The 27,427-nt window shown below is 48.9% G+C and overlaps 2 protein-coding genes across 6 annotated transcripts in view; one reads left to right on the forward strand and one right to left on the reverse strand.

Annotated features, from left to right (window-relative positions):
* Positions 1 to 8,097, forward strand: Plekhg4 (pleckstrin homology and RhoGEF domain containing G4). 4 transcript variants are annotated; one of them, XM_031341170.1, is made up of 23 exons: positions 1 to 179; positions 390 to 426; positions 672 to 1,054; positions 1,216 to 1,311; positions 1,387 to 1,510; positions 1,606 to 1,699; positions 1,780 to 1,854; positions 1,934 to 2,050; positions 2,218 to 2,316; positions 2,405 to 2,553; positions 2,718 to 2,856; positions 2,954 to 3,070; positions 3,494 to 3,676; positions 3,879 to 4,381; positions 4,453 to 4,699; positions 5,299 to 5,388; positions 5,471 to 5,692; positions 5,779 to 5,949; positions 6,028 to 6,205; positions 6,606 to 6,722; positions 6,846 to 7,082; positions 7,166 to 7,281; positions 7,442 to 8,097. In XM_031341170.1, exons 2-23 carry the CDS (start codon positions 410 to 412, stop codon positions 7,445 to 7,447), a joined length of 3,480 nt encoding a protein of 1,159 aa, XP_031197030.1. In that variant the 5' UTR covers positions 1 to 179; positions 390 to 409; the 3' UTR covers positions 7,448 to 8,097. The 4 variants fall into 4 exon arrangements, with proteins under 4 accessions (XP_031197030.1, XP_031197027.1, XP_031197028.1 ...); XM_031341167.1 differs by having other exon boundaries at positions 1 to 298; positions 390 to 1,054; XM_031341168.1 differs by having other exon boundaries at positions 390 to 1,054.
* Positions 8,034 to 27,427, reverse strand: part of Kctd19 (potassium channel tetramerization domain containing 19) — a 25,808-nt gene continuing 6,414 nt past the window's right edge. Inside the window, exons 2-15 of one of the 2 annotated variants that reach the window (XM_031341171.1) lie at positions 21,525 to 21,675; positions 20,477 to 20,668; positions 19,059 to 19,190; positions 17,238 to 17,448; positions 15,434 to 15,594; positions 14,181 to 14,281; positions 13,576 to 13,718; positions 13,303 to 13,386; positions 12,902 to 13,016; positions 11,905 to 12,532; positions 10,479 to 10,670; positions 9,980 to 10,134; positions 9,692 to 9,793; positions 8,034 to 8,302 (exon numbers count right to left, since the gene is read on the reverse strand). In XM_031341171.1, coding sequence (XP_031197031.1) covers positions 8,189 to 8,302; positions 9,692 to 9,793; positions 9,980 to 10,134; positions 10,479 to 10,670; positions 11,905 to 12,532; positions 12,902 to 13,016; positions 13,303 to 13,386; positions 13,576 to 13,718; positions 14,181 to 14,281; positions 15,434 to 15,594; positions 17,238 to 17,448; positions 19,059 to 19,190; positions 20,477 to 20,668; positions 21,525 to 21,675 — 2,481 coding nt within the window. In that variant the 3' untranslated portion in view covers positions 8,034 to 8,188. Of the gene's footprint in view, positions 8,303 to 9,691; positions 9,794 to 9,979; positions 10,135 to 10,478; positions 10,671 to 11,904; positions 12,533 to 12,901; positions 13,017 to 13,302; positions 13,387 to 13,575; positions 13,719 to 14,180; positions 14,291 to 15,433; positions 15,595 to 17,237; positions 17,449 to 18,796; positions 18,866 to 19,058; positions 19,191 to 19,437; positions 20,669 to 21,524; positions 21,676 to 27,427 lie in introns of those variants that run through there. The other variant, XM_031341172.1, reaches the window with a different exon arrangement.

Consider the following 27,427-nt stretch of genomic DNA (forward strand, 5'->3'; position numbering starts at 1 on the left):
TAGAGGGCGCCGCGGCCTTGCGGCCCTTCGCGCCACCAGAAGGTGGCGCCCTTGGCTCTGGGCGGCCTCGCGAGTCCCCGTCGTCGAGGCTGTGGTGCGTTTGTTCTTCGTTAGTTCGAGGGATCCGGTGTTGTAGTCTCTCCCGGCTTCAGAGTTGCCCTGCAGCGCGTCCCAGGGGTGTGAGTGTGCCGGGGACCCGTGAGCGGCTGGGAGCGCTGGGACAGGCGCCTCGGCCAAGGCCTGGCTGGGTGGGCTTTAGAGGAGAGCGGCGTGTGAGCCTGCCAACCCTGGCGTGAAGGTGTGTCCGAGGGTATGGCCACCCGAGAGAGGTTCGTGGAAGCGTAAGGCAGCCTTAGGCCCAAAGGAGACTCTGTATCTTCCCTCACCAGGCTGGACTACTTTAGCCGCAATGCTTCCGGGGACCTGGTACGCAGCCTAGCACTTCCTGCGGCCTAGTGCTCCCTGCCCGTGGAGTCTTGCTCCACCAATCTTCAAACCTGTTCCTGGATGAGCTGGAGTCACCTTTCACATCAAGGCCCAACCCGTTACCCACTTTGTCCAGAGCAGACCCACTCTTACCAGGGAGTGATGGACGGGCCTCTTGAGAGTGGGGATGTGTCTCCAGACTCCCAGGGCCATGCGGCAGATGGGAAGAGGTTTGCTGTGTGCAGTTTCAGGAACACCCAGAAGGAGGAAGAACCTACTCACCAGATACAGGCTGTGGACCCAAGACCAGCAGTAGGGGCAACCCAAGGCACAGGGCTACAGGGAGATTTCTTGGCCAAGAAGCCTCAATCGCTTCCAGATCAAAGGGCTACAGATGGGCCAGGGAAGTACCAGAGGAGCGCACTAGGAGCTCCCCCAGCCCAGTCAGAGGAGCCGGCCTTCTCTGAAATGGAAAACCTCTTGTGTCCTGGGTCCTCTCACCTCAACCTGATACAGGGTGAGAATGACCATCAAGGGGGAGGCTTGCTAGGGGACCCAGATCCAGGCAGAGCGCTGCCAGCTGGCTTTAGCCCTTTATCAGAGACGTCATCAAAGCTACTGGAGCCAGGTAAGGGAGACTGGGAAGTCTGGGGGAGGGAATGGGGTTACCTGGAGGTGGGCGTTGGGAATTGGAAGGTTTCCGACCCTCCTTTGCCTGAAGCCTGAGTGCATGGAGGGTGTCTGTGGGCGAATGGCCCCATTCAGACCCAAGCCACTTCTCTTCTCAAGCCCCTAGTGGATCTAGCTTTCCTAAGCCTGCTGACTGCCTCCTAGCTCGAGACCTTACCTGGGAGCTCCTGGCCAGTGGCATGGCTGCCCTACCAGGTAGTTAGGAGGACGTAGATGAGGTGGAGGAAGGGTGGCCGGATTAGGCCAGTATTCATTCTCTCCTCTCCACAGGGACACGGGATGTAGAAGGCCGAGCAGTGCTACTTCTGTGTGCCCACAGCCCAGCTTGGCTTCATCCCAAGTGCAATAGCCATGAGCTGCTGCGTCTTTTGTCCTATCTGCAAGGCATCCCCAGGTTTGAGGGAGAACCTCAGAACGGGGAGGGTAGGGTGCTGAGGCTGGGTCGTGAAGATCTGTGAATAGGGTATTAAACCAAAACTCACCATTCAGGCCTGACGTGCAGGCTCTGGGACTGACTGTACTAGTCGATGCCCGAGTCAGCTCCCCGAGCTCCTCCCTCACCTGGGGCCTCAGCCAACTACAAGTGAGTAGAGGATTGTGGCTCCCTCCTCGTTTGCTTTCCGTATAGTCAAAGGGTAGGGCTGATCTTTTGATTCCTTGCAGGAAGCATCCCCAGGGTTCGTGCAGCAAGTGCTGCTCGTTGGAAAGATGCCAGAGGCCATGCCTGTGGGGCTTCAGGTACCGAGCCAGGCTGGCTAGGAGGGAAGCGGGGAATCTTTGTCTGCATATTCCTGCATCACAGTGCCTTCTTCTGCAGTTCAAGCAGCTGTGTTCTCATCAGAGCCTACTGACCCACATTCCTAACGTGGAGTTGCCTACTTCACTAGGAGGATGCCTGTCTTACTGCCACCAAGCCTGGCTGGACTTCCGGATGGTCAGTGCACTAGATGGGGGAGGAAGGTTATAGTTAAACAGCTAACCTGGGCCTCTTGGGAAGCCTTTCCTGGGTCAGTTTGAACAGGATGAAACTGGCTGCAGGGGTCTAGATCCTAGAGGCTGGGAGCATCCCTGGACATTGGTCGTGCTTTTATCTGCTCACAGCGTCTGGAAGCCCTACAGCAGAGTTGCCGGGTGGCTTGTGCCCTGCTTCAGGGGATCATTGACAGTGTGAAGGCTATGCGGCAACCCATGGAGTCTGGAGTGAGTGTCCCTCCCAGATCTCCTTGAGTGTCCCTTGACTTCCTTTTTCTCTCCCATGTCAACCAATGCCTGTTACTCTCGATTATAGGAAGTTGGTCAGCTGCTACAGCAGACACAGTCCCTCATGCAGCAGGTATTAGATTCACCCCAGTTGTCATGGTTACAAAGCCAGGGAAGCCTGGAGCTGGCATGGTTGAAGCAGGGGATGCCACGGGTGACCCTGAGCCCCGATTACAGGTAACTACAAGCCCGGCTATCAGAACTTACCCCAGCTCAGCCTCCTATATTTGTGTCAAGTGCTCAACCGACTGACTCAGTGCAGGCTAGATTTGAGTCTTGGCATAACAGAGTAGAGAAACGGGACTGTCGGAGCACAAGACAAGACTGTGTGCTTTTCACAGGTCTGCAGTAGACAAGGCTGATGAGCTGTATGGCCAAGTGGATGAACTGTCACATCAGCTAACCCTGAAGAGCAACCAGCGAATACGGGCCCTAGAGCTCCTCCAAGCGCTGGACGCCCAGGAGAGTGTGCTGCACCAGGTAGAGGCCGCTGTCCAGAGTGCATCCTGCCTGTGGCCTCAGCTGTAGCTCTCGCCACAGCAGCTGCCTTTGCGTGTCTCCACTTGTGTCCACCCAGATTGAAGTGTGGTTACAGGAGGTGGGCTGGCCAGGAATGGAGGAACCAGGGGAGCCCTCGCTTGACGTGCTGCTCCAGGCCCAAGGCCCTTTTCAAGAGCTGGACCAGGCTGCCCAGGTAAGTTTGGTTATTTGCTCATTCTGCAGGGCCTGGGCCGCCTTGCCAGGGGCTCGAGCTGTGGCTTGAGTGAAAGCAAAGGATGCTTTCTCTCCTGGGGGTTACCAGTCAGCAGAGATCCATTGCAACAAAGGGTTCAAGTCACACACAGACACTTGACTCTGAAAAGCAGCAGTATGGAAGTATAATTTAGGCTCAGTCAGGCAAAAATGAGTTAGGGATGGGGAGACAAAGCTGGGAAATAGTGTGTTCAAAACTTCCTGTGGCAGAAAGTCAGGCGTGGTGATACATACCATTAGTCCCAGCACTTCAGAAGCAGAGGCAGGAGGATTGCTGTACCAGGACTACAGAAGAGATGATGTATAGATGCCAGAGGATCTGAGTCTGGGCTGATCACCTGCTGAGTCCAGTCTGTCTCTCCAGGAACAGGTCAAGCAAGGAGAGAAGTTACTGCAGCCACTGGCTGGCTGGGAGGCCGCTGAACTGGGGGCCCCTGGAAAGCGCTTTCTGGCCCTGAGATCCCAGCTGACAGAATTTTCCAGAGCTTTGGCCCAGAGGCGCCAGCGGTTGGCAGATGCTGGGAAGTTGTTTCAGTTCTTCAAACAGGTGGCCGAGGAAGTCCTATCCTGGCTTTGCCCAAGCCCCGCTAGAGTCTAAATCTGCCTGGCTTGCTTGTTCTCTTGCTTTCAGGCTGATCCCAAGCTCAGTGTCCCAAGACCAGCCAGTGGGTGGGGCAAGGGAGCATGACAGAGGCACTGCAGGCTTGCTGGGGCCCTGCTTTTATGTCTCTGTGGCCTTGGTGTTGCAGGCCTCCACATGGACGGAGGAGGGGCAGCGGCTACTGACAGAGCTGGAGCAGGAGCACCCAGAGGTTGTGCTGCAGCAGCTACAGCTGCACTGGACCAGACACCCTGACTTGCCCCCTGCCCACTTCCGGAAAATGTGGGCTCTGGCCACAGGCCTAGGCTCAGAAAGCATCCGCCAGGAATGTCGTTGGGCCTGGGCACAGTGTCAGGACACCTGGCTGGCTCTGGATCAGAAGCGTGAGGCTGCACTGAAGCCACCATCACCGAGCAGCACAGCTACTTTGTACATCAGGCGGACTCCCGCTATACCCACTGTCCCTCCACTGAGGAAGGCCTACAGCTTTGATCGGAATCTGGGGAAGCATCTCCAAGATGCTTCCAGTCGTGACCACTGTGCAGTCATCGTTACTGACTGCCACAGACCTGAGGCCAGAGGAGGTGATCGGCCCAGGTCATCTCCTTCTGTGCCTCTCTCAGGCAGCTCTGACTTCAGGAGCCCCAACAGGTATAGACAGAAGGCATGGCAGGGAGGTCTGTGTAGGAGGGTCTTGGGTCCTAACTCCACCTACCTCATAGGTTACAGCTAGTTTTGGCAGAGATGGTGGCCACAGAGCGTGAGTATGTCCGGGCACTTGACTATACCATACAGAACTACTTCCCTGAGTTAGATCGACCTGATGTGCCCCAGGGCCTCCGTGGCCAGCGTGCGCACCTCTTTGGCAACCTTGAAAAGCTTCGGGATTTCCACTACAATTTCTTCCTTCGTGAGCTAGAGGCTTGTACCCGGCACCCACCTCGAGTGGCTCATGCCTTCCTGCGCCATGTAAGTTCCATAGGCCACAGGAACCCTAGAGATTTGGACACACACTTAGTGTCAGGCTCCTTGCACAGAGTGGTGTGCCACACTGAGTGCTGTGGGGGAAAGCAAACTGCCACTGGGGTACAGCTATGAATGAGACCCACAAAAATGTCTGCCTCTTAGGGGGTTTTAAGTTCTGCAGGAGAGATGCACACATAAAAAAGATCATTCTAGATTACACTTAGGGGGATAAGCAGGGCAGTTGTCTGTGAATTACTTTTGGGGCAGGGTTCCCAGTTTAAAAGAGGGGATGTTTGAGTAGAGAGTGAATTCTACCCCCAGAAGAGGCCTCATGGACATCATGAGCATGGCTGGGTATAGTGAGCACTAAGTCACGGTCCCAGAGCCCTGGGGGAGGGGGGGCAGCGCTGAATGTGGAGGCTGGCTGTGCAGCCCAGACAGCTCTTACACAGCATTGCTCTCTGCTGGGTCATCATTCAAAGTGGGATCTGTACAAGTAGGGCAGATCATCATTGCCATTTTTGTCCTCTTAAGCTGAGAGGTGGGGGTATCTTTGGGGAGCTGGTCCTCTGGCACCTGGGCTGAGCTGTGTATTCTTGCAGAGGGTGCAGTTTGGAATGTATGCACTCTACAGCAAGAACAAACCTCGTTCTGATGCCCTGATGAGCAGCTATGGCCACACCTTCTTCAAGGTAGGAGCCTGAGACCATAGGAAGAGCAGGGCCTGGGTGGCATACTCCAAAACCACTTTGTTATCTCCTCACTTACTGGCAGGAGAAGCAGCAAGCACTGGGAGACCACCTGGACTTGGCTTCCTACCTGCTAAAGCCCATCCAGCGCATGAGCAAGTATGCCTTACTGCTGCAGGAGCTGGCAAGGGCCTGTGGGGGCCCAGTGCAAGAGCTGGGTGCCCTTCAGGCAGCCCAGAACCTTGTGCACTACCAGCTGAGACATGGCAATGACCTGCTAGCTATGGATGCCATCCAGGGCTGTGACGTGAGTCACCCCAGGCCATGTGGGGAAGCACCATGGATGCAGAAGGGGGTGGGACAGCTGGACGTCTAAGGGCTTCAACTTTGCAGGTCAACCTCAAGGAACAGGGGCAGTTGGTACGGCAGGATGAGTTCACAGTGCGGGCTGGACGCCACAAAGCCTGTCGTCGTGTTTTCCTGTTTGAGGAGCTGCTGCTCTTCAGCAAGCCTCGCCGTGGGCCTGCAGGTGTTGACATATTCACCTACAAGCGTTCCTTCAAAGTAAGTCTATGTGACCCTGACCTCTGCCTCCAGCCCCCCATCTGTGCCTCACTATGCTCCTTTCTGCTGGCCATGTAGATGGCAGACCTCGGCCTCACTGAGTGCTGTGGAGAAAGCAAGCTGCGCTTTGAGATCTGGTTCCGACGTCGCAAGGCCAGGGACCTGTTTGTGCTGCAGGCCTCCAATGTGGCCACCAAACAAGCCTGGACAGCTGATATCTCCCGTCTCCTATGGAGGCAGGCTTTCCATAACAAGGGTGAGTCCTTATACAAACCCCCAAAATATATATCTTCCCAGGAGCCTGAGAAGGGTTTAAGGGTCTTGCAGACTCTCTGGGGAGAGAGTGAGGCCCCTAGAGTATATCCTGCCAGAGACTAGTCTGGGCCTAGGGACTTGGAAAAGCTTGGGAAGAGGAGAGGCGCAGCAGCAGCAGCAGACAGTACAAGGAAAGAACATAGCTTTTCCTCTGAATATCAGAGGTCATATGCCCTAAAAGGGACATTTTGATACTGTTCCCTGGGGTGTCTTGGGGGAGAGGAGTCTGGCACCACAAAGGATCATGGTATAGAGTGGTTAATTTCTGGGATATGGGTATATAGGGAAAACGTATAGATACAGCTCAGGGGGTCCTTGCTTATGCCTTATTCTCTACTCAGAGGTACGCATGGCTGAGATGGCATCCATGGGTGTGGGGAGCAAAGCCTTCTGGGACATTGCCCCCAGTGAGGAAGCTATCAGTGACCGAAACATCAACTATGTGCTGAAGAGACGAGGTAGAAGGCATCCTACGGAGGGTGGGAATGGGGAGGTGATATGGCTCTTTATCACTGCTGGCCTGTGCTCCCTGGCTGCCTCAAGCCAGACTGGGCTCTGATCGGTCCCTCTTTCTTATACAGATGTTCGCTCTAGGGCCTCCATTGCTGTGGCCCCATTTGACTATGACAATCCTTATCTGGGTGCCTTGGGCTCCCTTCCCGGAGACCGTGCCTCTGGCTCTGTTCTGGGCTCTCTCAATCTGCACCTGTATAGAGATCCAGCTCTTACGGGTGTTCACTGGTCCTTGTATCCACCCAACTTCCCAGAGGAAGCACCACTAGATGCTGAGGTGGACTTGGGCAGCCAGCCTTCTTTGAGTATGTGTGAGCTTACTCAGGCGGGAGGCATGGCGTGGGTCTGAGTCTTCCCTGCTAACAACTCACCCAGTCTCCCTCCTTAGCTCCTGAGGACTCAGAGGTCTCCTCCCAGTGCCCATCAGCCAGTGGCTCTAGTGATTCCGACAGCAGCTGTGTGTCAGGGCAGACCACGGGCAGAGGCCTTGAGGACTTGTCCTGTGTGAGTGCCATCTTTTGCCTTATGCCCACCAGCCCTTCCCTAATGCCTTTTCTTTAGGGAATTGGAAATGGGTGGGTCAGAGCCATTCCCCAGAGGACTCCATGTCCACCCCTAGAACCAGAGAAGCAAAACATTGACTTTGCTTAACTTGGCACCATAGGTTTGAGTTCAGCTTGAAGATGAAAGCACTCAGTAACTCCAAGGAATACCAGGCCTCTGAATCTGCTGTAACCAGAGCACGTCTGGCTCTTGGGCCATCTCCCTCCCTACCCTTATACCCAATACGAATATCCTTGTTGATTACCCTTTCTGATGTCTGTAGCCATCAACCGACTGCCCTAGGGCCTCTCCAAGGACATCTGGCTGCAGAGACCAAATAAGCACATTGATCTGAAGCTCTTGGACCATTCTGTCCCCTCTCCAGCTACCTCCCCAGTTGTGAGTTAAAGACATGATGGGGCAAATTCCAGGCTGGTAGAGTATTGTGGAGCTCTCAGAAGTAGTGAAGGACACAAGTGGATTCCCAGCAGCTGCTCCTCAACCCTTGAATAATGCTAATCTCTCCAAACACAGGGGCTAGCTTGTCCCCATAGCTCCCTTATTCTTGAATTCCTTGGCATCCCATTGCCAACCTCTTGTTTTCTAGACCACCTTGGTCATTTTGACTTAATGCTTTTTGAACAGCTTTTGGTTAGAGTTGTCTACTGGTTTCACTGCCATGACATTCTGTTTTCTCAGAGAAGATCTAGGCATTTGTCTTATAATTTACTTTTTTATTTGTTTATAATAAAAAATAAAGTGATTTGTATCATTGGCTGGGCATGTGCATTCTGGAGGTTTCCACAGAGATGAACCTTGGGCAACTGGTCTATGGTGATCATCTGTGGGATCAACATTTCTGAGTACTCTAGCCCTCTTGTAAATACTTGCCCAGGACTGAGTAAGAGACAGACCTAGACAGTCCCCTCTGGATGAGCAGGTCCACGCAACGCCCATATTTTCTGGCGAAAGGCAGTGTGAGCTGCAAAGAAAGGCCTATCTTATCTCTGATTTCTAGGCAGTCGCCTACCCTAGCTCTGTGTGAGGGTGCTCCCTTATCTGGGTGGCAAGGGAAGAGTCTTATTATAGGGCGCTCTGGCTGCCAGAGAACTGAGCACACTAACCATAAAAACTGCTTCCTAGTGCCCATATCCACTTTCCAGACACAGATGCTGACTTTATTTCTGTAAATGACACACAAGCTAGAGAGCTAACAGTGATTGGGTAATCATGTGTTTAAGGTGAATGACATTATCATTATGTACTTGATTATAAAAGGCCAGGTTATTGAGAAGTTTGCTAAATCACACATACTTCTGAAATTACTCTAGAGAATCAGAAAAGAAAAAAAGTAAAACCTTAATTGGTCTAGAAAATAAGTTCAAGGCCAGAGTATGCAGCTTGGCTACACCGCATCTCAAACTTTCAAAGGGAGGGGCTAGGATATGAGTACTTGACTGGGTTGCATGATGCTCAGAGTTCAATCCCCTGTATGGCAAAACCAAAATAAACTGGGGGGAAATTTCTCAAGCCTTAATCTTTCTTTTGCCCTTATTGAACTTTTTTTTTCTTTACAAAAATGTTTTTTCAGTATGGTAGTGGGCCTTTAATCCCAGCACTGGGAGGCAGAGGCAGGCAGATCTCTGTGAGTTTGAGGCCAGTAATAGTTCAGACAGCCAGGGATACATAGGGGGATGCTATCTCATCTCCTCACCCCCAAAAAACCCTTGAAACCCCTCAAAAATGCTTCCAGAAGATGCTTTAGGGGCTGGGAAGATGGCTCTGTGGTTAAGAGCACTTTGTTGCTCTAGCAGAGAACCTGGGTTTGGTTTCCAGCATCTACATAGTGGCTAACAACTATTGGTAACTTCAGTATCCAAGGATCTTACACCCTCCTCTGGCCTCTGAGGGTACTGTATGCACATGGTGTGCAAACATTCATACAGGCAAAATGCCCATACACATAAATTGAAAGTAAACCCTAAAAAATGCTATAGAAGAACTTAAGTATAAAAAAAAATATGCTGACATCATAGCTTAGTAGGGGAACTAGCTGTAAAGGCCTATTACTGGCTGTAAAGGTCTAATTCCATCCATGTGTTTGAGTATTTCCCAAATATGACCAGGGTTATTAGTGGTGAAGGCATAGTTGGTGCCATCGTTTTTGGAGGAAAACTATAAAAATAGATTTCCCAAATGTTGCTTTTTGACTCATCTTGATTGGTTAATTTCAGCCATCTATCTCCATGGAACCAGGGACCACTGGGTTAGCTGGCTAGCTTTCTAGATGACAGCCCTCGCCTGGCCCAACAGTGTCCATGTGAGTCATTCACAGAGTTGTTGTACCCTATACAGGGCAGGTAGGCCTCACCTCTACCCAGCTGTACAGACGCTCCTGAGTGTGCCGGTCATCCTTGAAGCCAGCGATGGCCAGCAAATCCACCACAAACTGCTTGGGGCTGATGTTCAGCGTCTATCAAGAGAGCTTGTAGTCAGGCAGGGCCATGACCAGCTCCCAGCTTCTGCATTATCCCTGCCTTTTCAACTACTCTTTTGTCCCTGGCTTCTTCCCATCATCCTCTTGTTTTATACAACTTACCACAGTGGGCAAAGGGATATGTGGAGAAGAAGGAGGGTTCCCAAGGCCTGTCATACATACCCACAGCCGGTAGGCCAGAGACACCACCTTGGCTGTGATAGCTTTGGGATCCTTTTGCCTGATGGAATCCAAGATGATGTCGGTCAGGAAGTGGTGACATTTCTGTGCATAAAACATCTCTTCCCAGGACAGAGAGAAGCTCAGGAAAGTCACCTCTGTGAAGAAGAAAGAATAGCTGTGTCTAAAGCTGTCAACAGCTAAGGCCTCATTGATAACCACTGGGCAGGAAGAAGTGTAGAGCTCTCTAGGGACATTCACTCTTTTTTTTTTTTTTTTTTTTTGTTTTGTTTTGTTTTTTTGTTTTTTTGAGACAGGGTTTCTCTGTGTAGCCCTGGCTGTCCTGGAACTCACTCTGTAGACCAGGCTGGCCTCAAATTCAGAAATCCACCTGCCTCTGCCTCCCAAGTGCTGGGATTATAGGCGTGTCCGCCACCACCGCCTGGCGGGACATCCACTCTTAATACCCTGGGTGTGGGCTCTGCATCTCCACAAGCCTTACCTCGAGGCTGGGGACTGGCTGTGAGTGGTGTATGCTTGATGTTATCCATTTGGGTGGTGTAGATAATGCTGTCTTCAAAGAACATGCAGGAGCCATCACTGCCCACCACAGGGGGGTGAGTCACTTTGAGGATGGCCCCTGGGTTGTCTATCCCATTAACATTAGGCAGAGGTTGCTCGGGAGCAGGGTTTTCTGGAAAAGAGAGAAGGGGTTTTCTTAGGCTTGGGAGCCTAGGCTCAGTGCAAGCAGAGAGGAGTCTCCTGGTGACATATCAGTAAAATTCATTCACAACTCCCAGAATCCTCCCTCTTTTTGGAACTAGTGTCCTAGCCTCACCGCTTCATTGTCCTGGCACTGTTGCAAGCCCAATCCTAAGTTTCAGAACTCTAAGATTCTTCAAGTTAGGACTAGCATAAAATATGACCAGCAAAAGCCCAGTGGAAGACTTGGAAGCTATAAAACTAAAAAGTGACTGACCTTTCTAGGCAGCCTTTCATGTTTCTCTACTCTGGAAAAGTATGATGTGTTATCCTAAAGTGTGACAGGCCAACTTATGCCTCACAGAGTCCAAGAGGGCACCTCTAAGCAGGACCTAGGCACTAGAAGGGAAGTAGAGAAAATAACCTAACATGGCACTTCTCAGCCAACTTCCCTGGGTTTCCTGCCACCGCTAGCCACACACTGTCTCCAGCTCAGTCCCCAAAGACCCTCTTGAAAGGGCCGTGGTATTTCCCATGCCATGTGTGCCTTTACCAGAACTCTATTTTCTTCTGTCACCCACTTTGATTAAAGGCCTTTCACTTGCTCACAGCCAACCTAGATGCTCAGCCTCTCGGTGGCACCTCTGTCTCCCTGCCTTCCTCCACCACTCAGGCTCCTTTGCCCAGTATGGAACGCACCCAGGCCGCTGATGCTTTGCCTCCTATGACCACACTCTTTCAGAAACACACCCAATCATGTGTTCCTTTAAAAGATCCTCTAGGGGTTGTTCGTCCTTACTAAGGCCAGAACAGAGCACTATATTCTGAACTTGGCCCCTAAGACTTGGCCAGTTGACTCCTGGCTTCAGTGTCGTTCCTATGGCTTGTACACTGGAATCCAGGCCTCCGGCTAGAGCAGTGCCCTGTGCTTCCACAAACACCCTAAATGTTCTCCTTGGCTGCGGCCCCCCAGTGACTGGCCTCTTCTTGCTCATATTTCTTAGGTTCTCTCCCACGATACTTATCACTTCACCTCATATGACCTCTTGGCTCCTCAAGTCAACAAGCCAGTGTACCACTCATTTCTGTGCCTGCCACCTGGCACAGAGCTGATCTCTGCATAGGCGGTTCTGGCCCCTGCCCTGTCACTAACTCTCTATGGTCTTAGCAGTGAGATCTGTTTTCTGTTGAAATGAGACTTGAGTCAAGGATGGGGGTAGACTCACCTCTCTCCTTGGGTCTCTGCTTGCCCCAGTCCTTTAGGGTGACAGCTCTTTTTGTGGGGAAGTATGGCTTAAAGGTCGGCTCAGGACCCTTGTCTTTCACTCCTGCTCCAGGTCCAGTCTGGGGACCAGTATCCTTCTCAGAGCTTATGGAATGAGCTTTCCAGACAGCTGAGGTACCAGGTTGGGAAGCAGCCTCACTTCCGGAGGGGACATGCAGGCTAGGCTCCTCCAAAGAGCTGCTCCTGGAGGCTGTCAGTGGCTGGAATTCCCACTGTTTACAGTTGACCATGTCCCATTCCCTTACCAAAGATATGAGTTTTTGCATGGGGGTGACAGGAGGGTCTTTGGCATCAGATTTCTGTGTGAGGTTTATAGTGGTGCACTTCTTCTTGGGGGGACTCTCAGAGTGACCTCCCCAGTGTCTGGGGTTGGCACATAAGCCAGAACAGTGTGAGTATGTGCTAGGATTGCCTCCCCTCTTGGCATTTCTGCATAGAGAGACCTGGATAGTCCGGGTATACTGTTCAGCCTCTTCCATCTGGCTGGACCTGGTCAGGTTCCCTTTAGCCTTGTTCCATGAAGTCCTGTCACTGCATTCTTGGAAGTCCACAGGCATGCAGGCTGTGGTCTGGGGAGGGAGGGGTACAGTAGCTGTGGGCCCGTTGTACATTATCAAAGTCTTCCCAGGACCTAATAAACTGGGCTTTAAGACAGCCTGTTCACTCACTCGGAACAGTCTTATTCCCTGAGATGGATCACCATTTAAGGTCACTCAGTTTAAAAGGGAGTCATACCAGCCCATGCAACTTGTATATTTCAAAAGTAAGGCTACAAGTAGCTAGCACACTCCTGTGCCTCCTCAAGATTCAGAAACTAGTTCTTGTACTAGTAACACATGTGGGTCCTGCTCCTTTACTCCTCAGGAGCTGGGCCTGCCCCTTGAACCCTGTGGTGGTGATGTTTAAATCAACACCAACCAAAGAAAACTGGGCCTTACTTCCTTGGCATCTCTATTGAAATCTACCATCGGCCCTGTCCCTTCAGTCACCACATGCAGCTTCCTAATGGGAAAAGCTTCTTCATTTTCAGATTCTTTTTCCTGAGTCCATGACCTATAGAAACCAAGAGGGATTGGTTAGTGAGAGGAACCTTCCACCAGCCCATCAGCTAGTTGGTCAGGCCTGTCCATTGGCTGGGAATTAGTAATTGTAGACGGTGGAAGGAAGGGGGCCGTTAAAGGGTTTTTGCATAGGACACTGGCTCATCTTGAGCCCATTTCACCAACTTCCTCCCCTGACTATGAGGAGAGCAGATCTTCCTGGCAGATGAAAACATCTGTAAGAGGAATTTATCAAGGTCCAAATTGCTAATATGGAATCCAGAGTGAAGTCTGCTTACTTGTATGCCTCACATTGTGCCAGGGCTTCTGAGAGGGCTGGAATATGATATTCCTCCACCTCCTGGCAGAAGAGAGGCCATTCCCTGCAAACAACAAGGAGATGGTAAACTAGGGGGGGAGGGGAGACACAAGCCTCTAAAGAAGCGGCCTCAAACAGTAACACACATGCTGAAAATAGTAGAACCTCCTCCCAAAGGCTACAGTCAAGGGCTCTCTTTGCTGCAGAGAGTCAGCCTTAGTGTTTTATAATCTGACTTCCTGGGCTAGCTTACTTAAATTCTGATGGTAAAAACAGTTTTCCAAGTCTCAGGAAGTTGAGAATGTGTCGGAACATTTGGCCATCACCGTGAATGAGCAAGGTCTGTCCATAGGTGATCCAGTACACTCTCTGAGTGTTGGATAGCAGTTCTGGGTACTAGAAGAAGGGGTTAAGCATCAGAATCAGTCCCATGGTCCTGGGCTTTAATAAGGAGTGTGTCTGGAGATTTCTATCTCCCTGTATGTTGACTATAGGTAAATAAAGTAGAGAAAATCTAAAGAGGAGTGCATTCATTGTCTGTGCTTCAACTTCTGGTAGTCCCACTCCTTCCCTCCCACTCCTCCCCCTACCCCCCCCACCCCTGGCCTTTGGAACTCATCCCCACCTCCTTCTTGGCCCCTGAGAACCAGCCTCTTCTCTACCTACATTCCTGAGCTCTCCCAAACATGCTGCTCATCACATTTCTACATATAGAATCAGAGCATTCTTGGCCAGGGAGCTAGGGAAAGGTTTTCTTATGCTAAGCAGTACAGGAAGCTGTATGAAGGTCAAGTGACAAGTCCCAAAGATGCTCAGATGAGGAAGCCAAAGTGGGAGGACAGCTGGGTCTAGCAGTACCTTCATCAGGGTCTGCAGAGTGGTTGCATACCAGTGGCTTCCAACATAAAGCTTGATGATCTGTTGTGGTGAGTAGATAGTGACCTCGGCTGCCCACTCATCTGTGGAACCAACAAGAGGGAACACATTGTATGACCAGAAGGAAAACTCGTAGGGCGCTTTGGTCAGTAATATTTACACAGTAATATTTACACTCTACCCTCTCAAAACTCATATTGTCTTGCCTCTCTATGAAACGACAACCCTGGACTCAGACAGTCCCTGCTGCTGGCCTGCTTCCAGGAGAGCGAGATGCACGGCTGTCTTGTGAGGATGGAAGTCCTCTAGAGTACTAATTCCAGGCACTGTTCTTTCTTCATTTGATGCAGCTTTCTTAAGCCAGCCAGGCTGCTGCTCCAGTCTATCTACACTGCCAGCTCCCTCTGGTCTGTGACTGCTAACATCCTATGTGTGCAGCTTTTCATGTGCCCACTCAGCACGGAGCTAGGAGTCCCTCTTTTTGTACAGGATTAGACTGTGAACTCCAGAAGAGAGAAGCTGAACCCAAGTTGCTGACTTTGATGCTTTGAACATCTATCTATACCTGTCCTCAATAGTATAGAACAAGTAGTGCTCAATAAACATTAAGTATTGCTGAGTGATAGTGATATAGCTTAAACTTTACATAAAAACTTGATAAGAATTTATTAACTAGCTGGGCATGGTGGCTGGCACACACTAATCCCAGCACTTGGGTGGTAGAGGCAGGTGGGTCTTTGTGAGTTCAAGGCTAGCCTGGTCTACACAGTGGGTTCCAGAACAGTCAAGACTACACAGAGAGATTCAGTCTCAAAAAATTTATTAACTTATGAAAATAGCACTGGATTTGGACTCACTTAGACCCTAGTTTGACCACTGTGTGATTTTAATTCTTATTCTAAATGGGTTTACAGACCATTTCTCCCTGCCGAGCAGGGAGAAAGAAATGGCAGCTCATGTTAGTTCCTGGGACTAGGGCAGGCATGCCTTTGTGGATCTGTGCAGCCCCAAAGGCAGCATCCCTGTCTGAAATTTTGAGATATACTGTGGAATTGGAGGCAAGGAGAGGGCATGTAATGTGAAAGTTTTCCCTACTTTTTCTTTCTCTTTCATTTCCACTTCTTGGTCTTGGCCATCCTCTCCTCCCCTCTCTAGTCTACAGAACCTCCATGGATGCTTCTGTTCAAACACAGAAACTTTATTGTATCTGAGAACACCATAAAGTAAAAATTTACTGAGCACATCCATGGGTGGCAAAGTCCTCGGCTCCAGATGAGTCTTCAGAGCCACTTTCATTGGCTCATAGGTGATGTCCCTCTTGTCCAGGAAGGCACAGAGCTCATACACCTCAGAGATGGTCTCAGTCAGGGGCAGCCGACAAGTACCCAGCCAGTTCCTGCCCAGAGGAAAGCCTGTTAGGAAGCACCTTAGTACTCCACCTTTAAGGAGTCTAGCCTGTCAACCCCCCATGACCAGGGTATCTTGTCAAAGCACTGGATCAAATGTGGCACCACAAGAATCAGTTCTTTTATTTAACTTGGTGATTTAAATTTTTTTCAAAGGTTTATGTATTTATGTATTTATTTATTTTGGGGGGAGGGGTTTCGAGACAGGGTTTCTCTGTATAACCCTGGCTGTCCTGGAACTCACTCTGTAGACCAGGCTGGCCTCGAACTCAGAAATCTGCTCGCCTCTGCCTCCCAAGTTCTGGGACTAAAGGCGTGCGCCACCACTGCCTGGGGATTTATTTATTTTATGTATGTGAGTGCACTGTCAATCTCTTCAGACACACCAGAATTAGACATCAGATCCTGTTAGAATTGGACATCAGATCCTGTTAGAGATGATTGTGAGTCACTGTATGGTTGGGAATTGAACTCAAGACCCCTGGCAGAACAGTCAGTGCTCTTAACCACTGAGCTATCTCTCCAGCCCCAATTTGGTGACTTCTTTTTTGTTTGGTTGGTTTTGTTCTTCAAGATAGGGTTTCTCTGTATAGCCCTGGCTATCCTGGAACTTGCTTTGTAGACCAGACTGGGCCCCAACTGACAGAGATCTGCCTGCTGGGATTAAAGGTGTGTGCCACCATGCCTGGCTTAACTTGGGGATTCTTGAAGGAGAATAACCTAGGCATAAGCTCACCTCTTCAGACCTATTTCAGCAAAACCAGCCAAAGCCACTCACTTCAAGCCTTGGAAGCCTGAGCTAGGCCTTTAAAATCCAGCCACTTCCTTCCTGTCTTCTTATATAAGTGTGTGCTTGAGACCTCTCATCCATGGTATAGCGGCATATTATGACTTTGAGAGACTACTAACATCCTTTGTACCTAGAAAGAGACTAGACGCCAATCCTCTAGTCTAACCCACCTTCAAAAGTACTTGTATCTGCCTTCTGTGGCATTTTAAGTAGACATGTCTGGGAGAGATGGATAGGCCTAAGGGTTCCAAAATTACACAATTTGGTCAGGTGATTCTTTCCCCAGGAAACTGGGAAACCCACTCCTATCTTCAGTTTTGGAACCAATGAATTTCATGGCCCTAACATAGCTGTTCCTGTTTAACCTTCTGGAGAAATGTAAAGTAATGCATGCCCTGGCAATAGTAGGAACATTCTGAGCTCATTTCTCAAGGAGCCATGTCTGTCCTCTGGGAAGCCTGCCCTGCTTCATTCTCGAGTGGTCACCCTGGGCTCTGGAAAGCCTCCTAAGACTGGAGAGAAGCTTTGGGAAGAGGTTTGCTTGAGAACTCTGGGACTCTGAAGATACAGCTGTAGCCTGCGAACCCACACCTAGCACAGGGGAAACAAATAGCAGAAAACAGGAAAAGGAGACAGCTGGAAGCCTGTGAGTCATACAGAGCTTTGTAAACTGTCCCAGCCTGCTCCTCAGAGACCCAAACCTGGTGGTGACAGTGGTGGAAGAGGTAAAATAATGAGGCATCCCAAAGACACTTTCCCCTTTAGCTCATGGGAAAGGCTTTAGGTTGCTTCCCAAGATGGGCAGAGCCCAGTCTGATAGTGCCCGGAGATCCTGGGACTTGCCTGACATGCTGGAAAAGGACGCCGTTCCCTGTGATGTACAGTCTGCTTCCGTCCAGTGTGCTCTCAATGCGAAGCTGTCCCAGCGCAGAGTCTGGATACTTGACCAGCAGGCCCAGGGCCATCATGTACAGTGGTTTCACAGACTCCAGACTGGCTGTACGACCCCCCTTTCCAGGACTTAGAGGTGGACCGGAGGTCCGGGAACAGCCACCTGTGTTGGAGAGAAAGAGATGACTCCTAGATCTTTGATCCTCCCTGAATTGGACAACATGGGTCCTGCTGCTACCCCAGTTAGGACTTATGTGGTAAGATGGAAGTTGCTTGCACAGTCCAAATTTGGTTCACCTTAACATTAGTATAACTTGGTGTACACACATTAAGTTTAGAGGTCAAAACTCTTGGGAGGTGACACAGTAGGAGCCAGCTGACAAGCTTCCAGGAGATTTTCAAACTACTATTTTGAAATAGGGTCTCACTATATACACCAGGCTGTCTTCAAATTTGTCATTCTCTTGCCTCTGTCTCCCAAGAGCTGGGATTACAGGTATGTACTACCACGTTCCTCAGCCTCCTGCTGGAGGATTTTCACAGCTTATCTCCAGTCTTGAGAGTAGCCCTACTAGTGGTCTACAGATGAATGAACGGTGTTTGTCCTGTCTGACATTGTGATTTAGGGCAAAGTACTAGTAACTTCAGATACAGGGCTGGGGTTTGAGCTTTGTCATAGTCAAAGGGCTATGAAAGACATTTACCTTGCTTATATGCTTTATAAAAGGTTACTACCTCACAAGTGTGAGGAAAACCTGTCTACACACATGCTTTCTGAGAACAAGAAGCTATTGGGGAAGGTGCTGAAGTCACACTCCTCTTAGTAAACTAAGGGTCCTGTAACAGGTTCTTGAGATTTGCTTCAGAATATCCCTCCCCGCTCCCCCATCACAATACAGGAAGGGCATTTTATTTGCCTAGGAAAAAGCTGAGCCTCATTCCATGGGACAACCAGACAACCAGGCCAAACTTCACATGTGTAACACAATTCTTCACTTTTGTTATGGTGGTGGAGGTAGTAGCCCTGTTATCTGAAAAGGTTCTACACATTCTCAAAAGACCAGCTGCCCCTGCGTGAGGCAGCCAGTTTCCTGAAGCACATGTGGTAGTGTCCACGGATGTGCAATAGCTGGTGATTGAGCTGACGACAGGCAAATCAAAACTGTGAAGCAGGGACAGCTGGTGGAACAAGGCAATGCCAGGAGCATAAGGTCTGACCTGAACAAGGCTCAGAAAATGTTGGGAAAAGAAGTCAGAGACTGTGAAATAAGGTGGAGAGGGGGAAGGGAAACTGGGCACTGAAACAGTGGTAGAAGGGAAACTGGGTAACTAAAACAGTGGTAGAAAGTAGGCCCTTCATTTCATTTCCTCATTAGGGGTTCCTGGAAGAGGAAAGATGGGGGTTGCAGGTGGATGCTCAAGAATTCCAAAGAGGAACAGACAGCACATGGCTAGGAAACTTGTCCTCAGGATCAGCCTGCTTCTCAGGACATTCCCTCCTGGTTGCTCACCCAGACTAGGCTCCTTCTGCTCCAGGCTAAGCAGGCCTCCCTTCGGCCCTGGCAATGCTGGTTGCAACGCTGAGTAGAGAGGACACGCAGGGTTTCAAGCCAAATTCCTTTTCTCAATTCTAAGTCAGTCACTACACCTGTTTCTCACTACCACCCAAGTCCAAAGTGGCTGGAAGGGGAGATGCTTGCTCTTGGTTTCTGCAGCTCAAGCCCAGACTGTTCTAGAATATCCAGGGGAAGCCAAGGTTCCCAGGCAACATACCCATGTTCATCCGGTACAAACGTACAGCTTCTGTAAGCTCAGGGATTTCCAGAATTTCTACTTCTGCTTCTAACACATCTATGTTGGAGAAGTTATCTGGTAGCAAAATCTTGTGTGAGCGTAGAAAATTCACTTGAAAAGCAGAAAGAAACATCATGAGTTAACCAAACATATTCATGACTAATCTGTCCGTGTCCTGGCAGACTCCTCAGGCTCTCCTAGTTCTGAAACAATTGCTAAACATACCTCATTAGGTTGTTCCGGGGCGGTGCTTGACCCCACTTTGTTTTCCTGTGTCTGAGTCCATGGGTGTGGCCTCCCCTGGCCTGGCCTAGCATGCCCAGGCCCTCTTTGTGAACTCAAAGACCCCAAGACTTACCCTAAGAGTCTTGACCCCAGAGCAAGTCATTCTGAAAGAGGGAGTTGTCTTGTTAGAGAGGAGAGGCCTGGTCGAGCCTGGGCTGCCAGGAGGCGCCTGCAGGTTGTCTCTGCTGGATTGCAGTACAGGAAGCAGAGATGGAACCAGCACTAAGTCCCTGTGAGAAACAACTCAGAGATGCAGGAGCGCAGCAGAGACACTGAGTCTGGATAGCTGGGACCTCAAGCATTTGGCCCCTGACATAACTTGGGGTTTATTGTCCTGTCCATCTGGGTTTCTGGTTATCGAGATAGCAGAGAGGCCTTCGGCTCACAGGCCAGCAAAGCTAGTCCTGGGGCAGTGTGGGAAGGGAGGCTCCCTTCTGGGAAGGATGAGAGATCGCATCCCTCCTCAGTTCAGGCTGCCAGTTCTACATGATTCTGGGAAGACTGCCATTATTTACCCCCTTTCTTTACACTCCAAAAGTGTAATGGAAAAGAAAGCAGATACTGTCTTTGAAACAATCCTATTTCCTTGCTGTATGTTGAGATTAGCAGAAGCCTAGAGTCTAGCTAGGGACATAAGCAAAGTATGAGACCAGAGTTCAACTCAATCCTCTACCTTTACCATCATCTCTACGCCTTAGGGCATTTCAGTGTCCCTTTATGGCTAGACCATCACGAAAGAAATAGGAGCTAAAATATTTCTGAGCTGGGCAGTGCATGGAAGTATATGCCTTTAATCCCAGCACTCAAGAGGCAGAGGCAGGTGGATCTTTGTGTGTTTGAGGGAAGCCTGTTCTACATAGCAAGTTCCAGGACAGCCAGGAATACATAGAGAGACCATGTTTCAAAAACCAAACCAAGCCAAAAAAAAGCTCTGAGTTAAGTGAGAGCCTCATGCTGGATTCTGCTTGCCTCCTGGAAGATCATCATGTTCCATAGCTTCTGCTCAGAGAAAGTCCTCAGGCCGGAAGCAACAAATAGACCTTGCTAGGTGTGGGTACAGGGTGGGGGGGTGGGGGTGGGGACAGGTGGCCACTTCTAGACAGAGCAATCACCAATGAAGCGGAATTCACTGCATTCGCATTCGATCAGGGCCACCGTTTCAGCTAGCCACAGCAAGTTGTCTTCTGTCACTAGGCTTGGGTACTTGGCTACCAAGTCGAGGGGCAAGAAGCAGTAATGCACTTCCTCTTCTGTGTCCAACAGCGGTGTGTCCATGAGCCCCAGAGGGGCCTTATCATGAAGACCTGGAAGAGAGGATACAGAAGGTGCCATCACCTCCCTGAAGCACTGCCATGCTCCCATTGACCCAGGGGACCACTCAGGGGACAGTCTCTGCCATACACTTCCTTCCCCCCTTTCTCTTTTCAGATGTATATTTGAGGGTAAGAAGAAGTGTTCTGGGAAGCCAAGTATGAAAAATCTTTTCTACAGACAGTAAAAGGACAGTGAATGATACATTTTGGCTTATGTATCCAAAGTCACTATATCTAGTTATCCATGTCTCTTATCTACATGTATGAGTATTTTGCCTGTATGTATGTATGTTCACCATACTGAGGCCGATAAGGACATCAGATTCTCTGGAACTGGAGCTACAGACAGTTATGAGCTGCCATGTTTTTGTAACATAAGCAACTAGTCCTCAACATAAGCAGCTAGTGCCCTTAACCTCTGAATCATCTCTCTAGCCTCTCCATGGTCTTTCTAATTGATCAAACCAACTACTGAGAACTGCAACTTCAAAACCCATTAATAATCATGGACACCTGATGTCCTATTATAGGCTAGTCTAGGCTGCAAGGGACTTAGAAGCCAGAGACTACTGAACATCTTTGTGTAGTGGCTTGGAGGAAGTTGAAATGATGATGGAGCCCTAACTTTCAGGAGAGATTGGAAGACATCACATCACCTAAAGGAAGCCTAGTTGCAGCAGGATGCTGAGTCCCAGTTAACAAGCAGCCATGCAGGGGGCAGTACTAGGTCAAAAGAGATGAGGGAAAGAGAGAGGCAGCATCCAGAACTAGCTCAGAAGTTAATGTTTGTTAGGGTGAAGAGAGTCGAAGCTGGTGACGTCAGGGTTTGGGCCTACCCCTGCCGTACCTGTGAAGGCAGGGCTTTTTATTGGAAATTCTGAGGGCTTGCTGATACACTTCCAAGTCCGCCAGTAGTTGAGGGATGCTCTCTCCGCCACAGGGATGTCGGCAGGCCGCACCCGGAGGTGGTGCTTCCCTTCCTTCAGATTGTCGAGGGTCTGTCCCATAGAAAAGAGTGGTGCCTTGAAAATCTAGACCTCACAACCAACTTTTTTTTTTCTTGACACTGTATACACAGAAAAATAGTATATGACTGGCTTTGGGACAGTATTTTCAAATTAATGGAATCCATCACAAAATGTAAAATGTCAAGGTAATAATTAAAAACACCAATGATTATTTTTCTTCTGAGTTTGAAGCATTTTTTTGAAAAAAAATCTATGCTTTTTTTTTTTTTTTAACATGGCCTCATGCTGCACAGGCTGCCCTCAAACTCATAGAATAAATAGCTACGCGTGGCCTTAAACCTCTCCTGCTGCTGCCTTCGTCTCCTAAGCACTGAGATTACAGGTGTTTCCCATCATTCTCAGCTACAGAGTAATTTCTGTTTAGTCATTTGAAACTTGCTATCTTCATGATATTTATTGTCCTTAATAGTTCAAAAGCCCCATTTTCTAGTGATTGGTGTGGTTTGCTTATTGTGTGTCTTCATCCCCGTTCTGAGAAGTAGTCTAAGAGTGAGGTGACCATCGGTGTGAGGGTCAAGTGGACCACACCAACAACTGAGCACGGCTGGATCCCAGGGCAGAGGGTGGCTTAGTGAGGATCTTCATCCCACTCTTACCCAAGGCCCCAGTCTCCTTCTCCTGTCCCGCAGTAGAGAACAAATTATACTATGAAACCAAAATGTTCTGACCACTATCTAGAAGATAGTGTTTCCCTAGTAGACTGTTGGATACAACAGGGCAAGTGGCCCTTTGTAGGCCATGATCAGCTTTCTCCTCTAAGAACCTTGGGGTGATCAGAAAGCCTCCAATTCAAAAAAAGCAAAACAAAAAAACAAAAAAACCCCAACAACAAAAACAAACAAACAAACAACAACAAACTGCTTTTAGTTATTAGCTATCCAGGTGGGAAGCCCTCTTGAGTTTGCTCTTGGGATCCCAAGTAATGAGAAGAGCCCTCTGGTGGCTATAGGTAGGAACTGGCCCTCTTCTGTTTAAGGTCTCAAAAGGAGGCAGTCCAGCCAGAGTGAGACAATCATCCCTGTTATGGGTGGCAGGAGGGCCCGGGGGAGGACTGAGCAATGTCAGGGTTATGGGGAGTATTTCCTTGGAGCACCACAATGAAGAAGACTGCACATGTGGAATACTGTGGAATACTTAAGAAGTACTCACTGTGCTTTGCTAGGTTCCTGCTTAGACGCAAGGAGTTCTTGGAAAGATGCGGAAGGCCTAGGGAGATGGCTCATTAACACGCTTGCTGCACAAGCATCAGAACCTCTCTAGAGGCCACATTAAAGATACGACAGCACATATCCCTAACCCCAGTACTGGGAAGGTAGGTAGACACAGATCAATCGATCCCTGGAGCTTGCTAGCCATCAAATCCAACTGGGTTGTCAAGCTCCCCTCACACTCCCCAAAAGGTGGAGAACAATGGAGAATGACAACTGGACATTGATCTGTGGCATCCAGTGGCAACACAAACATCTGCACACATGTCCACTCATGCAAACACACAAAACACACATATGGACATGGAAGCCAGCAGTTTGTCCCCAGGAACCCTGGGATTACTTTCACACCATTGAAAAAGGACCCAGCTTTCTGTTCCCTTTTGGTTAAGTATGGACATAGCTTTGGCTTCTGTGTCAAAATGTCAGGTCTTTGGAGGAGACAAATCAGAGAAAGGTTTCTGTAAGAGCAAATAGTTTTGTCCTTGGGCAAAGATGATGCACAGTGAGGTGCCAGGATGGTCACTAGGTAGTCAGAATAGAGTGCATTGCAAATAGGAAAGTGTTGACTCAAGATGAAGGATGACAGCTTGATAGCATTTGTGCTGAGAAGTGGGACAAAGGAAGGAAGATGGTGACTGTGTCCAGGAAGGGCAGGATAAGACAAGGTGGGTGAGAAGTACATATTCAGCCACATACCTCTGTCTTGAACATTGTTTGAGGTTGAAGGATGTAGTAGGTTGAGAACAGTAAACAAGAGCCCGAGAGCAGAGGACCACGCAAACTGCCCAAGGCATTTTGAGTGTTCTACTGGCTAATAAAAGTCCTTGGAAGATGCGTTTGTTGGTTTTATGTCAACTCGACATGTGCTAGAGTCATTTGGGAGAAGGAACCTCAATAGAGAAACCCCCCACCAGACTGGTCTATGGGTAAGCCCATGGGGCAATTTTTGTTCTTTTTTTTTTGTTTTTGTTTTTGTTTTGTTGTTTTTGTTTTTTTTTGTTTTTTTTTGTTTTTGTTTTTGTTTTTTCAAGACAGGGTTTCTCTGTATAGCTCTGGCTGTCCTGGAACTCACGCTGTAGACCAGGTTGGCCTCGAACTCAGAAATCCGCCTGCCTCTGCCTCCCAAGTGCTGGGATTAAAGGCGTGCGCCACCACTGCCCGGCTCTGTTTTTGTTTTTTGAGACAGGGTTTCTCTGTGTAGCCCTGGCTGTCCTGGAACTCATTCTGTAGACCTGGAACTCACTCTGTAGACCTCAAACTCAGAAATCTGCCCGCCTCTGCCTACCAAGTGCTGGGATTAAAGGCTTGTGCCACCACTGCCCAACTGGGTATTTTCTGGATTAAATGATTGATGTGGGAGGGCCCAGATCCCAGTGGATGGTACCCACCCTGCATAGGTGGTCCTGAGTTGTATTAGAAAGCGAACTGAAAGGTGTGGTGGTGGCCTAGCTTACACCCAGGCCCTGGAGCTTCAACAAGGTTTTCTGAACTCTCTCAGTGTGCCCTTGCTTTGATATCTAGAAGCAAAAGCTCTGCTCACAGGAAAGCATTAGGATGCTTTGAGAAACCACAGGAGCACTCTTCAACTCCCTTCCCTCCTCACTTATTTATGCCCTGTCAGCTCTCTTCTAATAGTATAACCCCCCTGAGACCCCAAGGACTTTGCTTGTTTTGTTCTCTGCTAGAAATGGGACACCAGGGTATTTTCTGTTGAATGTGTGACTAACAAACGCTCCAGGGTGCCTACTTCCAGGGGTGGGGGCAGGGAGAGGTGATGGTGGTGGTTCCTGCTTTACTGACTGTAGTGGTCACAGTGTTTATGTATATGGCTGGTTTTCTATAGGCAACTTCAGGGCTACTTTCATATTCAGGGTCACTTGGATATTACTTTTTGGCACTTTACTCTCCATATGTTTTGACATGGCAAGTTATTTCGGGGGAGGGGGATGTCTTTTCTTTCCACAAAGTCTTGCTATGTAGCTCAGGGTGTCCTTGAACTTGTTATTTTCCAGCTTCAGTCTCTCAAATTCTGGAATTACAGGCATGCTCCACTGTGCCTGGAAAATGGAAAATACAGGGGCTGGTGAGATGGCTCAGCGGGTAAGAGCACTGACTGCTCTTCCAAAGGCCCTGAGTTCAATTCCCAGCAACCACATGGTGGCTCTGTAATGAGATCTGACACCCTCTTCTGGTGCATCTGAAGACAGCTACAGGGTATTATGCCAGAGAGAGCTTCGAGTAGGGCTGGAGAGAGCGGGGCTGGAGAGAGTGGGGCTGGAGAGAGCGGGGCCTGAGCAAGCAGAGGTCCTGAGTTCAATTCCCAGCAGCCACATGATGGCTAATGGCCATCTGATCAGCTACAGTGTACTCATACACATAAAATAAATAAATCTAAACACACACACACACACACAAAGAAAATGGGAAATACAGTGAACTTACAAGGCTAACTGCTATTCTAAGGACAATTGATATTGCTTTGGGCCTAGATGGTAATGAAGGCAAGTCAGAAGCAATGGAAATCTGATGGTGCAGGGGCATGCATGCTGCTAAAAGATGGCTGACAAGGCACCCTGCTGCCAGAGCAGTTGTACTTAACCAGAATTTCAACGAGTAATGGGTTTTGGAGATGCCTTATATACTTCTGGACCATTGGGAGGAGCATCATGGTAAAGGAGCTTAGGGGGCCGGCCAATCCCTGACTGCTGTGTAAAGATGCTGATGCTAAAAGGAGCAAGGCTATTAGACCAAAAGGATGTGCAACAAAAGAAGCCAAATAAGGTGCAGTTCTCAATATCTCAAACTTGTCTCTCTCTCTACTGCTGGTTCTGCTGTTGGTGGGTCCAGTCTCCATCTCCCAGCAGATGGTAACTAAAAACCTCTAAATGCCAAATACATAGGAAACCATTGGAAATGCAAACATGAAAGGAATATAAACCAGAAAAGGAAAAAGACATTTAAAAAACGATCCCAACAGAATTAGCACTATTATAAGAACAGAGCAACAATAACTTTGTCTGGAAATGTCAGGCTAGGCTGTGGGCTACATTTATAACAAAATTCAAAAGGGGAATATTCTAAGAAAAAATGAGGGGGGCATAGAAAGTAAGCATAGGGGATACTTAGGGGTACGATTGAACTCTGTGTATATATGTACATGGATACACACACACACATGTGATATGAGCAGGGTGAACAGTTTATGGGGACCCTTGAAGCCATTTCAAGGGCTTTAAAATTGAGTTATCCACAAGCCACATTGTTGGAATGACTATCTGCCATGTTCCTTTCCAACATCACAAAGTAATCCGTCTCACGTCATAAAAGGAAATGTGAGACTGCTACTGGCCTATTTTATTAAAGGCATCATTTGTGTGATCAGCATAAAAACTTCCTGACTGCCTTGAACACAAAGAATGTAGGCATATTTGGATTCCTTACTGGTAGCAGATTGCTGACAAATGGAGCAACTTATGGGCCAGACTTCGAAGTTCCAAGAAGGTGTTGCAATAGGAAAAATTGGGCCACAGTTTAGTTTAGTGGTTGAATGTGTGTTAGCATGAGGACTTCCCTATGTTTAAGCCTCAGTGGGCTTCAGGAAGCATGTAAGAGTGAACCAATAGTCTGCATAGAACCTTAAAACTCTCTTGAGTGACCCCGAAGAGAAACCACATATTGTCCAGGAGCAGCTGTGACTCCTGATCCATCTGATGGTTTGTGGAAGGCTCCAACTAGCTTATGTTTAAGAGGGTTTCTCAAATTCCACATGAAGTTTTAGGAAGCCTTGCGATGCTGATTGTAGGGATGGCAATGGCTTCTTTATATCTCTCCTATGAATAATATATGACACCCCAAAACTTTCAGGTTCAAAGATTTACATGTCAGCTTGATGAGTCCTGGATTATATTTCTGATTCCAGCTGTTCCCATGAATTACAGATTTGCCCACTCAGTGACTCCTCACTTCTCCACTTGGATGTTCCTTTAATGTTCCAGTCACTGTTTCTACAGCTTGGCACGCTTCAGTCTTGTCTTGTGATCCCTGCCCACTGAAGGTTCCCATCTCTCAGAATTCACCGTTTACCTGGTTGCCCAGGGTAGAAACATAAGGTGCTGTCTGTTCTTTCATGTCCTGCATCCCATTCATTAGCAAACTCATCAAGATGGACCCAGGATTTAAATTGTTTCTGTAACCACTCAAGACCAAACCATTCTAATCTTTCATCTCAATGAGTGGTTCTCAACCTGTGAGTCACAGCGCCTTGGTGTGTGTTGGGGGAGTTGAACAACCCTTTCACAGGGGTTGCCCAAGACCATTGGGAAAACACAGACTTTTACAATTCATAACAAAAATTACAGTTATTGAGTAGTGACAAAAATCATTTTATGATTGGGGGCTCACCACAAGGGTCACGGCATTAAGGAAGGTTGAGAACCACTGACCTGGAAGCTGCTGGAGCTTCCCAGCTCATCTTCCTACTTCTTCCTTTGCCCCAATTGAATCTAGGCCAG

The sequence above is a fragment of the Mastomys coucha genome, unplaced genomic scaffold (genome assembly GCF_008632895.1).
Source record: "Mastomys coucha isolate ucsf_1 unplaced genomic scaffold, UCSF_Mcou_1 pScaffold22, whole genome shotgun sequence".
In the NCBI taxonomy this organism is placed as follows: Eukaryota; Metazoa; Chordata; class Mammalia; order Rodentia; family Muridae; genus Mastomys; species Mastomys coucha.